At 43.7% G+C, this 13261-nt stretch overlaps 1 protein-coding gene across 2 annotated transcripts in view; it reads left to right on the top strand.

Annotated features, from left to right (window-relative positions):
• Positions 1–13261, top strand: part of BORCS5 (BLOC-1 related complex subunit 5) — a 104344-nt gene that overhangs the window by 23999 nt on the left and 67084 nt on the right. The window contains exons 1-2 of one of the 2 annotated variants that reach the window (XM_013172848.3): positions 968–1232; positions 1891–2034. In XM_013172848.3, coding sequence (XP_013028302.2) covers positions 1175–1232; positions 1891–2034 — 202 coding nt within the window. In that variant the 5' untranslated portion in view covers positions 968–1174. Of the gene's footprint in view, positions 1–967; positions 1233–1890; positions 2035–13261 lie in introns of those variants that run through there. The other variant, XM_013172846.3, reaches the window with a different exon arrangement.

The following is a 13261-nucleotide window of genomic DNA, read 5'->3' as shown; positions in this document are numbered from 1 at the left end:
ATGAAAACACTTTCACACAGCGGCTGGAAAGTATACTTCACAAACTATTTTGAACTCTGTTAAGTAGAAGTGGTAAATGAAGCTAACTAAAGTTCAATGTGCTGATCCAATGGAGCTAATTTTAAAATTTGTCTGAGACTGATGGTTAACATCAGATGTCTTTATGGCAAGCACTGGTTAGGTTGCAGCCTTACAGACATCACACAATTTATGTCTGAACACTCCAAGTTCTTCTTTAAGTGCCACTGAGGCCACTCATAGTGTGAATACTGCAGATTCAGAGCTCAACTTTCTCTACTTAATTGTGCCAACAATAGTTTGTTCTTCCTCCTGGAATAATTACATTTCTTTGAACCTATTTGTTATTTTGGCAGGAATTAAGCAGTTGTTGAGGTAGTCAAAAGATCGGCCTATTGTTAGGTTACAAACCCATGTGGCACAGCCTGCAGCTGCAAGAACTGGTGCTGGATTGAGGTTTTCTCCTATAGCCCCCATCTCAGTAACAGTTGTGAGGTGCAGTTCCCGCAAGATAGGAGGATTGTTTTTGTGTTAAATTAAATCCTGGTGGGAATAAGTAAAAGCAACCAGAAGAGAGAATGCTGAACTGAGTTCAGGGCAGAGTTTTCACAGATGTTGGCCATCATACATGAGTGGAGAATGGACTCGTTCAGGAGTTAGCACATACCAGCATTTTTTATGTTTATTGGAAAATCTTCTGTCAGAGACAATCATGTGGCCGGTTTGATTGTCAGATATGAACGCAATGAGTCTGAAGTACATTTCCTTCTCCTTTCTACTTTTCTGCTTAACCTGAATCACCCGTGACCTTTCAGTCTGGGCTGTTTTTATCTCATTCCAGAGATAAATCGCCCCCCCCCCGGGCGCTGCCGTGTCCCCGGGGCAGTCGGGCAGCCCTTCTCCCGGCCCTGCCGGTGCCTTTAAGCGGAGCTCCGCCTGGCCGTGGCGCCGGGCGGGGCCTGCCCTGACCCAGGCGCAGGCGGCAGGAAGCCTGAGCGGTAGTGGCGGCCGCGGTGCGGCTCCCGCGCTGCAGGGCGGAGGGGCGGAGGAGGCCGAGCTCGGCACGGCACGGCTCGGCACGGCTCGGCACGGCACGGCACGGCACGGCACGGCACGGCACGGCACGGCTCGGCTTGTCGCAGCGCGGTTGTGCGCCATGGGAGCGGAGCAGAGCGCGGAGGCCGAGAGCCGCCTGGGCGAGCCCGGCGCCTCAGGTCGGTGGCGAAGGGGAGCTGGTGGCGGTGGAGCCGGGGGCGCTGCCACCACGACCCCGAGGACGGGAGGCGAAGCGGGTGCTGAGGACGGCAGCCCCAGGTTCCCTCCTTTCTTGCTGTGGTGCCCGCTGGCCCTGTCAGGAAGGGCGGTGCGGGGATGCTAGCCTCCGGGAGAAGGAATGAGGGGTGTCGGCAGTGTGGAGAGGTGTCCCAGGGGGTGAAAGCAGGACGTGTGTGACGTGGAAACGGGGGTCCCAAATGTCTCCGAGATTAAGCTGTTGAACTGAATCGTTCCCTAAAATATAAGGATATGAAAGAGCCTTACTATGGTGGAGTGCTGACAGATAAAAAGTTTCTGGTAGCTTTTGCCTTCAACCTTCATCGTTGAAATGAAATCACCTTGGGTTATCACTAGAGCAAGAAGTCAACACGTCCTTAATCAGTTACCTTGTTCTGAAAAATTTTGTTGAACATGACATGTTACCAGAGAGAGGGGGAGAAGGGAGGGTCGTCAGTGATCTCAGGGATGTGTTTATACTGTATAAAGCGTACTTGCTCTCTGTTAAACACGTTAATGTTCTTTTTAGGGTTAAATTCTGATGAAATCTGCATATTAATTTGGTTATGCATTCCTTCCCCCACCCTCCAATTTTTCTAGCATCTCCATCTCCAGCCAAGCAACGAGCAAAAATGGATGACATTGTGGTGGTAGCCCCAGGAACACAATCCTCCCGGAACGTGAGCAATGATCCAGATGTCATAAAACTGCAGGAAATTCCAACTTTCCAGCCCCTTTTAAAAGGTAAGTGATTTTCCTCTGTTTTTGAAGGCTCTTTTTTTGTGCCAAATAGAGTATGTGCTCTGTGGCATACTGAGGTTCCTACTGAAATTCACATTTCTGTCTATGATTTTCAAACAGCTACCCTTTTTTTAAACCTTGCCTTCTTTTGGTGTTTCATAATCTTCTATATGGTGTGTGAATTGGTTTAGAAGTGTGCTAATAATGTTCTCTGATGTACAGCCATCTACTGTGGAAGCAAAACAGCTCTAAGCTTCCCAGTTTGCCCAGTGCTACTGGTTTGCAAGGCTGTTGATGAGAGATGCTATGTTACATTCTAATATATTGTGGACTACAGTCTCCAGTTTTGCTCTCGCTCTGAAAAACATCTCCATGTTACTATCTTGGAGTAAAGCTACGTGTGTACAAATTTAGTTGCTTGAAGTCAAGATTTATTCTTGGGGTTTCCAATCTAGATCGGATTTCGTTCTTGCTTTGGAAGAGGGGAATAAAAAATGAGGCTCATGTGCAGGAGTGTCCTTAAGCTCTATGTTGATGACATCCCTTTATATCAGTGGACCCCTTAAATTCCCCTCTGTCTGTCTCCTCCTTTCCTCCCAGCTTTTTTTTCTTCCCCTGCACCCATTCTTTGTCCCTCCTGTTTGGTTCAAAGGGAAGTGAAGATCTAAATTACAGCTGTCAAGCTTACAGCTTACCAGAAACCATTCATGTGCTTTGTGGCCTAGCTCTGTCTAACTCTTCTCTGTCTAACCCTTTTACTGGAGGCTGTGCAGAGCATCTTCCTTGTTACCTGAAAGTCCCTTGGGAAGGAAGATGTCTGGAGCAGCCTGCATGAATTGAGCCTGCTCCTGGCCTCCTCCTCTTCCTGGAACAGTATGGGTCAGCAAACTTGTCTGCTACATCGTGTATTCACACTCAGTGAACCAATGTCTTTTTTTTTTTTTAAAGTTTGAGTCTTACTGTGAATTATGTACGTTGGCAGTATTGCTTGCTCATTCATGCCTTGTAGGCCTGCTGTTACAGTGAGGAGCTGCTGGCATGTTTACCCTTCCTGCTACTGGAAGGAGCGAAGTGTTCTTGTACAGCTGCGAGTTTAGGCACCACTGGTCTGAGTGCCAGTAATTCACATGTGGCTGCTGGGAAGGTGTGGCAGCTGCTTTGCTCTTCAGGCTTTGCTAGAGATGACGTAACATCACTTTTTAGACAAACTCTTTACGTTTATTTTCGTTATTTCAACTTGAAACAGGACTAGTGCTTGTGGGTACTATGATAGCCCAGCGGGCCAAATATTTGCTGTTGGGTACTGCTGGATGGGGATCTAGATCTATGTGTCACTAGCAGTACCGTTTCCATCAGAAGGGGTTAAAAGACCACTGAAAAAGGAGAAAAGCAACCCTGAATATTTTTAGGACTGGCACTGCTGTCCCTGTTGACCAAGGAGAATGTGCATTGCTTATATATATTTTTTTTAATTCTGCAGATGGTGATGTCATAGAAATCTGTATCTGATTTATTCCTGACACTTTCACTACCGTTTTAGAATTGACTGTAAGATTTTTGAGGCTTGCAGTGTTGGTGTCAGCAGCAGACAGTTTCATTACCTTTGGTGAGAACACACTTTGCATGCATCCCACGTTGTACAAAAGGCAGAATTGAAATCTCACCACTGGCAGTTTGAAATGTGAATGCTGTAACCCAAATTCACAAAGGTAATAAATAAGCTTTAATCTGAAACTCCGAACTTACAAGATGCATTAGCATCTGGCACTGAGATTATTGTGTATTTGTGAGTGTGTGATGACAGTTTCAGTTCCACCCAGCCTTGAACTGTGATGGGCCAAACCTGGCTTGTATGGGAGCTGTGGAATTCCTTGGAAGCAGGGCTGCCATGTGATCGCTTCCAGGGGCAGTGTTCCTGTGTGGGTGGTGGAGGAGCCAGAGGGCAGTACCTCAGATCACCAATCCAGGCCCTTTAACTCCTAAATATGCATACGTTACGTTATTTGATGGGCAGCTGTCTTGGTTACTGAGTTGCTTTTGCTGATCTTACTGTGGACCTGAAGGCGTGTGTGTATGACAGAAATCTTCTATTTCAGTCACTTGGTCTGCTAATGTTTTTCCTTCTGTCTCTTGAGATGTGGTGACATCTGGTGACTGCTGACGAGTATTGCATGTTAAATTGTGTTGGCCTACGTGAACAGCTTTTCAGCCTCAAATATACTATTCCTTGAATAACAGGACTTGTGATGCTTGTGTTCGCTACAGAAAGTGGCGTAGTCTGAGCTGAGTCTTGAGAGGCCACAGGCCTGCTTGAGAACGTGTTCTGTTCTGGATTGGTCTCGTCTCTATTCTTCACATGCAAGATTATGTTCCTGGAATGGATAAAGATGGGAGCAAGAGATCTTTTACGAGTTAATCCTGAAATTTGTGTCTTATGAGCTGCTAGCTTGGAGAGCTCAAAACGTGAACTCATAGCCATTGTATGCTTCACTATTGTTTGCTTAGACAAGGGCTTTATTTTAAAGTCTCAAAAGAAGCCTAATTTTTAAATTAATGGGGTGGGGAAGCACATGATCATCAAGAGAATGAATGTTCTCAAATGACAAAGCACTGAAAAGCTGAAGTACACTTTTCTCGTAGCTGTCTTGAGTTGATTTTGCTGTGACCAGTGACACTGGAGGTCTCTGCAATTGTACACCCTCACTTGTAAGAAACTGTCAGTGTGTGGTGGTTTTACTCGGGTGGGTGGCCGAGCTCCACCACAACCGCTTTCTCACTCCCCTCCTCAAAGAGGAACGGGGAGAAAATATGATGAAAAGGGCTCAAGGGTTGAGATAAGGACAGGGAGATCGCACAGTAATTATCATGACAGGCAAAACAGACTCAGCATAGGGAGTCAGTAAGATTTATTGCCTATTACTAACAAGCTAGAGAAACAAGAAACAAAGGAAAGAAACCAAAAGCACCTTCCCCCCCATCCACCCTCTTCCACCTCCTCCCCCCGAGTGGCGCAGGGGAATGGGGGAATGGGGGTTATGGTCAGTCTATAGCACTTCTTCGCCGCCGCTCCTTCTTGGTCACTCTCGTTCCCTGTGCTGTGGGGTCCCTCCCACGGGATTCCGTCCTTGCTGAACTGATCTGGTGTGGGCTGCCCACAGGCAGCAGCTCTTCAAGAACTGCTCCAGATGTGGGTCCGTACCATGGGGTCCATCCCTCAGAAGCAAACTGCTCCAACCCGGATCCCCCACGGGCAGCAGCTCCTGCCAGGTCACCTGCTCCTGCGTGGGCTCCTCTCCACGGGCTACAGGTCGGGCCCGGAATCTGCTCCGGCAGGGGTCCTCCACAGGCCGCAGTCTCCGTCGGTGCAGGTCCACCAGCTCCACCGTGGTCTCCTCCACAGGCTGCAGCGTGGAACCCTGCTCCACCGTGGTACTCCATGGGCTGCAGGGGGACAGCCTGCTTCACCATGGTCCTCCCCACAGGCTGCAGGGGGCTTCTGCTCCGGTGCCTGGAGCACCTCTCCCCCTCCTTCTTCACTGACCTTGGTGCCTGCGAGGCTGTTCCTCACTCCTCTCACTCTCCCAGCTGCTGTGTGGCGCAGCGTTTTTTTTTTTCCCTGTCTTAAATATGCCCTCACAGAGGTGCAAAACAATACCACTTATTGGCTCAGCTCTGGTCAGGGCCCTTACCAAACATGGGGCAGCTTGTAGATCCTTCTCACAGAAGCCACCCCTATGGCCCTCTGCTGCTGAAACCTTGCCACGTAAACCCACTACACAGTGTTATGTCCATTACATCTTTCATACTACGTTTTCCTTGGCTTCACTGGAAAAATCTGCACCTCAAATTTACAGCTATGATGGATGCCTGTTATACTGCCATTATATTGACAAAAGTCAAATCCCAATCCTACACAAAGTGAGAGGAAAAGGTACTCTTAGGGAGTACACCTAGGAATTAAGTACCTGACTGTTGTTCTACAGTAGCTGTTATATATCTGGGTACAGAGTGGTTGGCTATGCAAAAAAGTCTTCTGGTAGAAAAACTAGCAAAAAACTTCACTGTTTGACAATTTATTTATTTATTTATTTTTTAAAGTGAGGAGCTAAGTATAAAATCTCCTGAGTGCAAAAAAGCAGTCAAGCATTGTGTCAAGCGTTCCCTTTAGTGACTACTTTGTAAGCAGTACAGAACAAAATGTAATCTGCTGTTTCTTTCCTTTATGCTGCTTCCTGGGGATATTTGTATAAAAAATAAGCTTCTGTCTGTTCAGTGTCCCTGATTCTCACAGTCTTTTTATAGCATAGAGCCATAACCAGCTGTGTATAAAGTAAAACGCATCCTCTATGAATTGCAGAGGAAAGTGGATCTCTTACATGTGGAATAATACTGTGTTTTTTAACTATGCAAATTGTCTTGGTGAAATAAGACACGTGCCGTAAGGAGTTAAGCCTTGTTACAAAACTTCCCAAAAGCTTTTGAGAAGGGTGTTTTGGTTTTAACTTTGTGCCACAGAAACAAAATGCTTACTGCATTCTTTCAGAGGGCATCAGTTTCTCTCTCAAGGTTCAGGAAAGATTGAGACCTTTCTGGTAGCAGTGCAGTGTTATGTTAAACAAAATAGATGGATGTATATAAAGGATATATTGATGCATGTTAGCAATATAAGAGAAAGTTTTCAAGAGAGAGTCATCCAAATGCAGATGTAATTCCTATTTTGCACTGAGGTCAGCAAGACCTAGTGCAAACATAACATGCAGGGAGCTTGATATTAGGAATAAGAACTTTGCTGTGTCTCCACCCTGTCCTCTAGGATTTTGCGATGGGTTTGCTCTCCAATCTAATTTAATGGTTCTTCTTATCACCTTGGTTGCATTGTGAGCATTTGAGACTTGCTGATTGACAAAAGCTGCCAAAAAGGCAGCAACTTTGTGCTTCTGCTGGCCAAGCTAAGTCAGATGTTAATTTCAGAGTACATGTGCATTTTATGGCTTCCAAATCCTCTTAGACATCAGACCAGTTAATGTTACTGGGATACGTATGTCTATTAAGAGATTTGCAGAATCTAGCTTTTTTGTCATTTTGAAAAGGGAATGTTGTAGCAAATGATTTCTGTGCTTTATTGAGAGAGGTTTCTGGTGAATCTGAAAGCCAAAGTCTTTTAGTAGCCCATGGATTCTATAGAAAATGACAACTTTAAAGTTGCATTCTGTTTGGTTTAGTGCAAGGTTACAAGTTCAAGTAGCAAACAGGTATGGGAAGGGAGATTGTTCTTGTTTTGGACACCAGTTCTTCACATTGTGCAAGAATGACTTTCATTTTCTTCTTTTATTTGAGATGTACTGCACAGTAGTTCAATGAGTGTCCAGGCTGACAATTTGCAAGGGGAATTTTCTCCTTGTTGCTTTTGCTTTTGGACATATAGGCATGCCCCCCCCCCCCCCCCCCCCCCCCCCCCCCCCCCCATTGTTTTGGCTCTCATATTTGTTGGGTTGGCATTTCAGCTTGCTAGGCCTATGGAAGACCTGGCGTTTCTACTGGGTAGTTCCACAGCAGGCTGGTGAGTGGAGCTGGCTTGCAGGAGAGATCAGCGAGTGATAGAGTTGGTGTATAAGTGGCAGAGATGAAGATGAAGGAGGTGCCCAGACAGCAACCTGTCTGTAGCAAGACTGGTAACTTCATTCAATCTTGATGGTATTGGTAATGACGTTGAAAAAAAATATTTTAAATATTGCCTATTTCCTCTGTATCTAGTAATGGTATCATACAGAGTCCTCTACAATGTAGGTGGTGAAATGGTTATTACTAGTAAAGATGTGATTAATCTGCTCCTGGGATGTGCCTGGGTTGTCTATCCAAAACAGTGATCCCTGAACTCGTCTCTTTGCTCTAACTTTGGATCTAGCTGGAAACTAGCTCTGTATATGGGGCCTTCTATCTTGACTGGGTGTGTGGTTATGCTTCCTTTTCTCGTGTTTAGTGTTTAGGGTTTCTCTGAGGTGACAGACTGTTTTCTGATGATGATGATTGCACTCTATTAGGGAAAATGTGTTCCCAACATTTAGGAAGATAAATTCATGGCCAGGTAGTAACTTAGTTGACTTAAAATGAAAACTGGAATCTGTTCTTTGTGCCTGGCAAACACCCTCAAGGCTTCTCCTCAGCTTATCTATTTGTCTAAACAGCCTGAAAGCAAATGCCTTTTTAATGTGTTGGGTTTGAAGTCTTGCGCTGCAGTCCATCAGGGCTGCTCTCTGGGTGGCAGTGCAGGGAGGACCGTGGTGGTTGCCTAGGTGGGTGTTCCTATATAGCTCTGTTCATGCACTTGTAACTAAAACAACACCCTCAGCAATTCCAGACAAACTTCTGGTAATGAGTTGCCCGTAAACACTGGCAGTTCTTTTGTCTTGCCATTTTCCTTGCTCTTTACTCCTCATTTGGAAGAAGCTGTTACCAGTGTCCTGGTAGCTTCTCTTGGAAGCACAAGTGGTACTGAGTGGTTCAGGATGCCATACATACCATGGGTTTGCTGAGTACTGGCTTGTGGATGTTTAGAGGTACTTCAGCAGCCCTGTCTTGTGTTCTGAGTTACCTACGAGGGAAATCTTACCTAAATTAAAAAAAAATCATCATCATTTTTATGCTAGATGTTTAACTCTAGAAGCTGTTGCTGATCCCTGCTTAGCCTGCTGCTCAAGGATGTGATGATCCTGTGCTTTTTGTTTTGTTTTCTCTAGCAGTCTTAGGCTTGTTGAATGCAAGTTCCCCTGAGAGCAGGGATCAGTTCAGTGTGTTAGGCAACATGCTGATATGTAACTGGAGACTGTTGCTTATGAAAAATTTAGGTCTGGGTTCTGTGCTGAGATTGCTAAATACATTTGCCATAATATAATGTGTATAGTAGGGTGATGGTTGGACTGTCTTCAAGATGATCTTGGAGGTATTTTCCAACCTTAATGATCCTCTGATTCTGTCTTCTGTTGAAGGAACTCCTGATCACCAACAGTGAGAGAAAGAAAGTTAGCAAGGGGAGCTGAGACTCTCGTTTCGGACTCACCTGCATTCCCAGGCACATTGCATGAACGAGAGGTGGCTTCTCTGCAGCCCTGCTGCAAGTTACTAGTGGTGCGCTCCATTCCTTTGTTTGCCAAACATACATGGTATATGGAGTGTGCAGCCAAATTAAGGTTTTCATGGGCCACTGATTAACATCTCCTAGCCCAATGTGGCTGGATTCCTGTCTTATAAATACCACTGCTGTTTCTGTAAGAACAGCAAAGTATGGAAAAAGATTGCAAAGGGTTGTAGTATTTCTGTCCTTAATATTTTTAGGGACACGTTTTGTAAAGATCTATCAGGCATGAATTAGAACTAAATGAATAGCTTATGGCTAACCCACTGAGGTCTTCTCTTACCACACTGCCTCTTATCCATATCCATATCTTCATTTATCAAGGTATTTCACAAAGCAAAAGCTGAGGCCTTTACTCTTCAGAGTCTATAGTTTACCTGACAGTAGTGTAAGGAGACCAAAATTATGTAGCAGAGAGTCTTGCAAGATAGGTCCAGCATGAGGAGTGTACTTTTGTCTGAAGATGGTTTGAAGTGAAAGCTGAGCAGTGGTGTGGTTATTGCAGCTGGTGCACATCTTCAGCAGAAAAGTGTGGGGAGATGCTAAGGAATCTCTTGAGAGAGAAAAGAGGTGAAATCCATACTGAAATAAATGAAAGGATTGTTTATCCTATATAATAATATATATATGTGTATAAATAATCCCTATATAATTCTTTTCTAATGAAAATATCAATGTATTTGTATTCTATGGAACGGCATGTAGAGGAAGGATGGATGTTTAGACTGAGCCTTGTGGAACTTAGAGCAATGGATTTTATCACATCTCACTCCTCAGTAATTTCTGCTGACTGATTTACATCTTTTTATATTTTTTTTCTTATCACACTGTATGCTATTTCTTCCACTTATTGTCTAGGGAATTTAGCTAATAGCATATGACAGGGAATTTTTATTCCTATAAATCTGGGCATTGTGATACTTCAGTCCTTTTTTGAATTCTGCCCCTACGGCTTACAAGGAAGATCTGCTTATTACAGCATTGCTGAGTGTTCAGGGCTCTAACAGGATTTGCAACATGGATGGACTCCATGCTTAGTACTCATAACAAGCTCTGTGAAAATGAGCACTTTGGGCAGAAAGAAATACTAAGAGTGATGATGTGAGTGCTCTCCAGCCTGTTTTATTTTTTAAGGCTTGTGGACCACTGAGTATTCCCCTGTATTTTGGGGAACCGTCTCTCTCCATTTTGCTTTCATGACTTGAAACTAACTTTCAAAAGCAGAACATAAGAGATGCCCCCATTTTAAGGAAAGGAGCTTTCCTTTCAAGAGGTAGTTGGAAGAGGGAAGGAGAATGATGTCCTATTTCCATATGTTTCTCAGAGGTTTGACTATTTGGAGACCTGGGTTAATTACTTTTTGTGTGAGTATTTGAGTCTGTGGTTAGGTACTGTTCAAATTATATGTTCAACATCAGATGGAAGGGTGTAAAGGACTGTGGATACTCAGTTATGTGCCTTTCCCCCGTCCTTCCCACCCTCTCCCTCTTCACGCTATTCCACCCTGTATAGTATAGCTTAGGTTTTGGCAGATAAAAAAGAATAAGCATGTGCATGTCTGCTTAGACTGTTAGCCTGGCATCCTTTTTCCTAGGTGAGTACGTTCAAGCTCCAGTTTCTGCTGAGCTGAACAGTGCAAGACAGGAGCTGTGGCTCCTGACTGAACCTCATAGGTCCTCAGACATGGAAGGCTCCTCCTCACCACCTTGCTGGATGTGAATAAACTTTGTCGTTGCAAGTCACCTGCAGGTTCTCCTTCCTTTACTTTCACAGAGCTTCTGTGACAGAGTTCTCCAGCTGGCCAGGATGGCTCTTGGGGTGCAGCCACCCTTTGGATACTTCAAAAGATGTGCTGAGGAAAAATACCATGTGGTAAGGAGTTAATAATGTCCTGGTTTATAGATGTGTCATGCACTGTGATGAAGAATACCTGTGTTGGCCAGCTTACCTTGAAATCACTGTTAAGTGATTAAGGTGAAATGCAAAAGAAACTCCTTATTTATAACATCCAAAATACATAGTGTAATTAAAGTGTTCACAGAATGCATAGGCAATCTCCCAATCTTTCTAGGACAAGGATATGCATATGCTGGGAGAGCATATACATTACACTTTATTTTGGAGTCCTCAAAGGACTCTAGGCATCTAAATCTGGATAATTTTTTCCCTCTATTCAGCATTATCGTCTTACTCCTAAGTTAAGACTTGCTCGTAAGACTTGCTAGAGTATGTGACTGAAGGACCTGTGAACTTGCCTGTGGATGTATTTCCTCTGACATGTCTACCCCAATGAACTGTATGTTTTATGTCAGTGAAAATTGCCTGCAAAGAAACATTCCTGTTAAAAACGTCAGAGGAGGACTAGATGTACATATGCATGGAACAATGAATCTCCAAGTCTGTTCCTATAGAGATACAGTAACAGCATTTTTCAGTGGACCAAAGTCTTAAAAGTAATTCACCTCTCTGTTGGATGATTGGGATCAAAGGAAAAGAAGGACCTAAAGTAAGCATCTTCCTAGTGCTGTTAGTTTGGTTCTCTCCTTTTTAGTGGGCCAACGTGATGCTTACTGCTCCTTTCACTTTTATTCTTTCAGCTGTTAGTATCTAGAAGTACATTGTGTTCACTAGATAGGAACAACTGTGTTAAACATCAAATGCTTGGACATAAAGAAAATAGAAGATTGTATCTGGGATGTGTCAGTCACACAGGGACCAAAGTAAGTTGTTGATCAGAGGCTTTATCTAGTGGGTGGCATCCCTGCCTGTGGCAAGGGGATTGGAACTAGATGATCTTTAAGTTGCTTCCAACCCGAGCTGTTCTGTGACTGAAGGGATCTTGAAGTAGTCACTGAGTTCCTGGGGGGATCTCTGACACAGATAGTAAATGGCAAAAAAGTGACAGTTTACTATGCTAATGAGAAATGTAGGCATGTTCTGATATAGATGCACAGAAGAAGGCCATAGATGCTGAAGAAAAATAGCTGAGTTTTCTTGATGAGAAATATCTGCTATGTTTGAGAAAAGGATGAATGGTAACTATGTATTTGAAACAAGATTTTAGTGAGGAATCTGCTTATAACTGTACCATATTTCACTGTTGCTATCATTAGTAATCACTTCAGTTATGAAGAAGTATTACTTCCTTGTCTTCTGGTGTTGAAAATATGAAATAAATCATAAGAAGAAAAATCAGCTAGCTGTGACAAAGATCACTTTGCTGCTAAGTCCAGGACAGTTGTGCCATTAGGAATCAGTAAAACTGTCGATGCAAAGCAGGAAGCAAAAGAGTGTGAAATGCTTCTGGAAGATTCCTGCATCCCATAAACTTTCATCTCCTACCTCTTTAAAAAAAAAAAAAAAGGAAAAAAAAAAAGGGAGGGTGCAAAGAAAAAAAAAAACAGCCAAATAAAACCACCTCCAAGTGTTTTGGCCCAGAATCCCTATTCTAGAGTTGTGCAGCTGGACAGACTTGCTGGACAGACTTATAGCGCAGGTCAGTGAGCTGTGTGCTGCCTGGTGCGTGTGTGACTGACTGACAGAAAACATCTGCCAAGCATGTGACACTGTTTAGTCCTTGTTCACTCACACTGTTGGTCTGTAGTTGTGTGCAGACAGTATTTAAGCTATATATAGTATGTATATACTATACATAGCAGATGCACAAACTGTATGTGCAGTTTGCTTTTAACTTGTGCTTGGCCCACTTTTAAATTTCTACTACCTGATCACTGGATGTTTTTTGAATGCTTCCTGTCTTGCGGCTAGACCAGCAATGGTGTTGCAATGGATTGCTTTGGAAAATCATTTTTTTTCTGTCTTAGTGTTGGTAAACAATTTCTGCCTCATAGGAGTTTATCTGTTTGCCCATGTCCAGGAGATTTGATTTTTTGTCCAATCAGTTTATTAAGAAAAGTTATAATTAACCAATAGGGACAGTGTAAATCATTACACCCTAAGTTAATTAACCAATAGGGACAGTGTAAATCATTACACCCTAAGTCACTAGATCTTGATGATGTAATTTTATTTGTTATGCATGTTGGTTAAGTTAAATATCCTTGATCAAGATAAAGGATGAGTGCATACTTCTGTATC

The sequence above is a fragment of the Anser cygnoides genome, chromosome 1 (assembly GCF_040182565.1).
Source record: "Anser cygnoides isolate HZ-2024a breed goose chromosome 1, Taihu_goose_T2T_genome, whole genome shotgun sequence".
NCBI lineage: Eukaryota > Metazoa > Chordata > Aves > Anseriformes > Anatidae > Anser > Anser cygnoides.
This window is presented reverse-complemented; position numbering and strand designations above follow the sequence as displayed.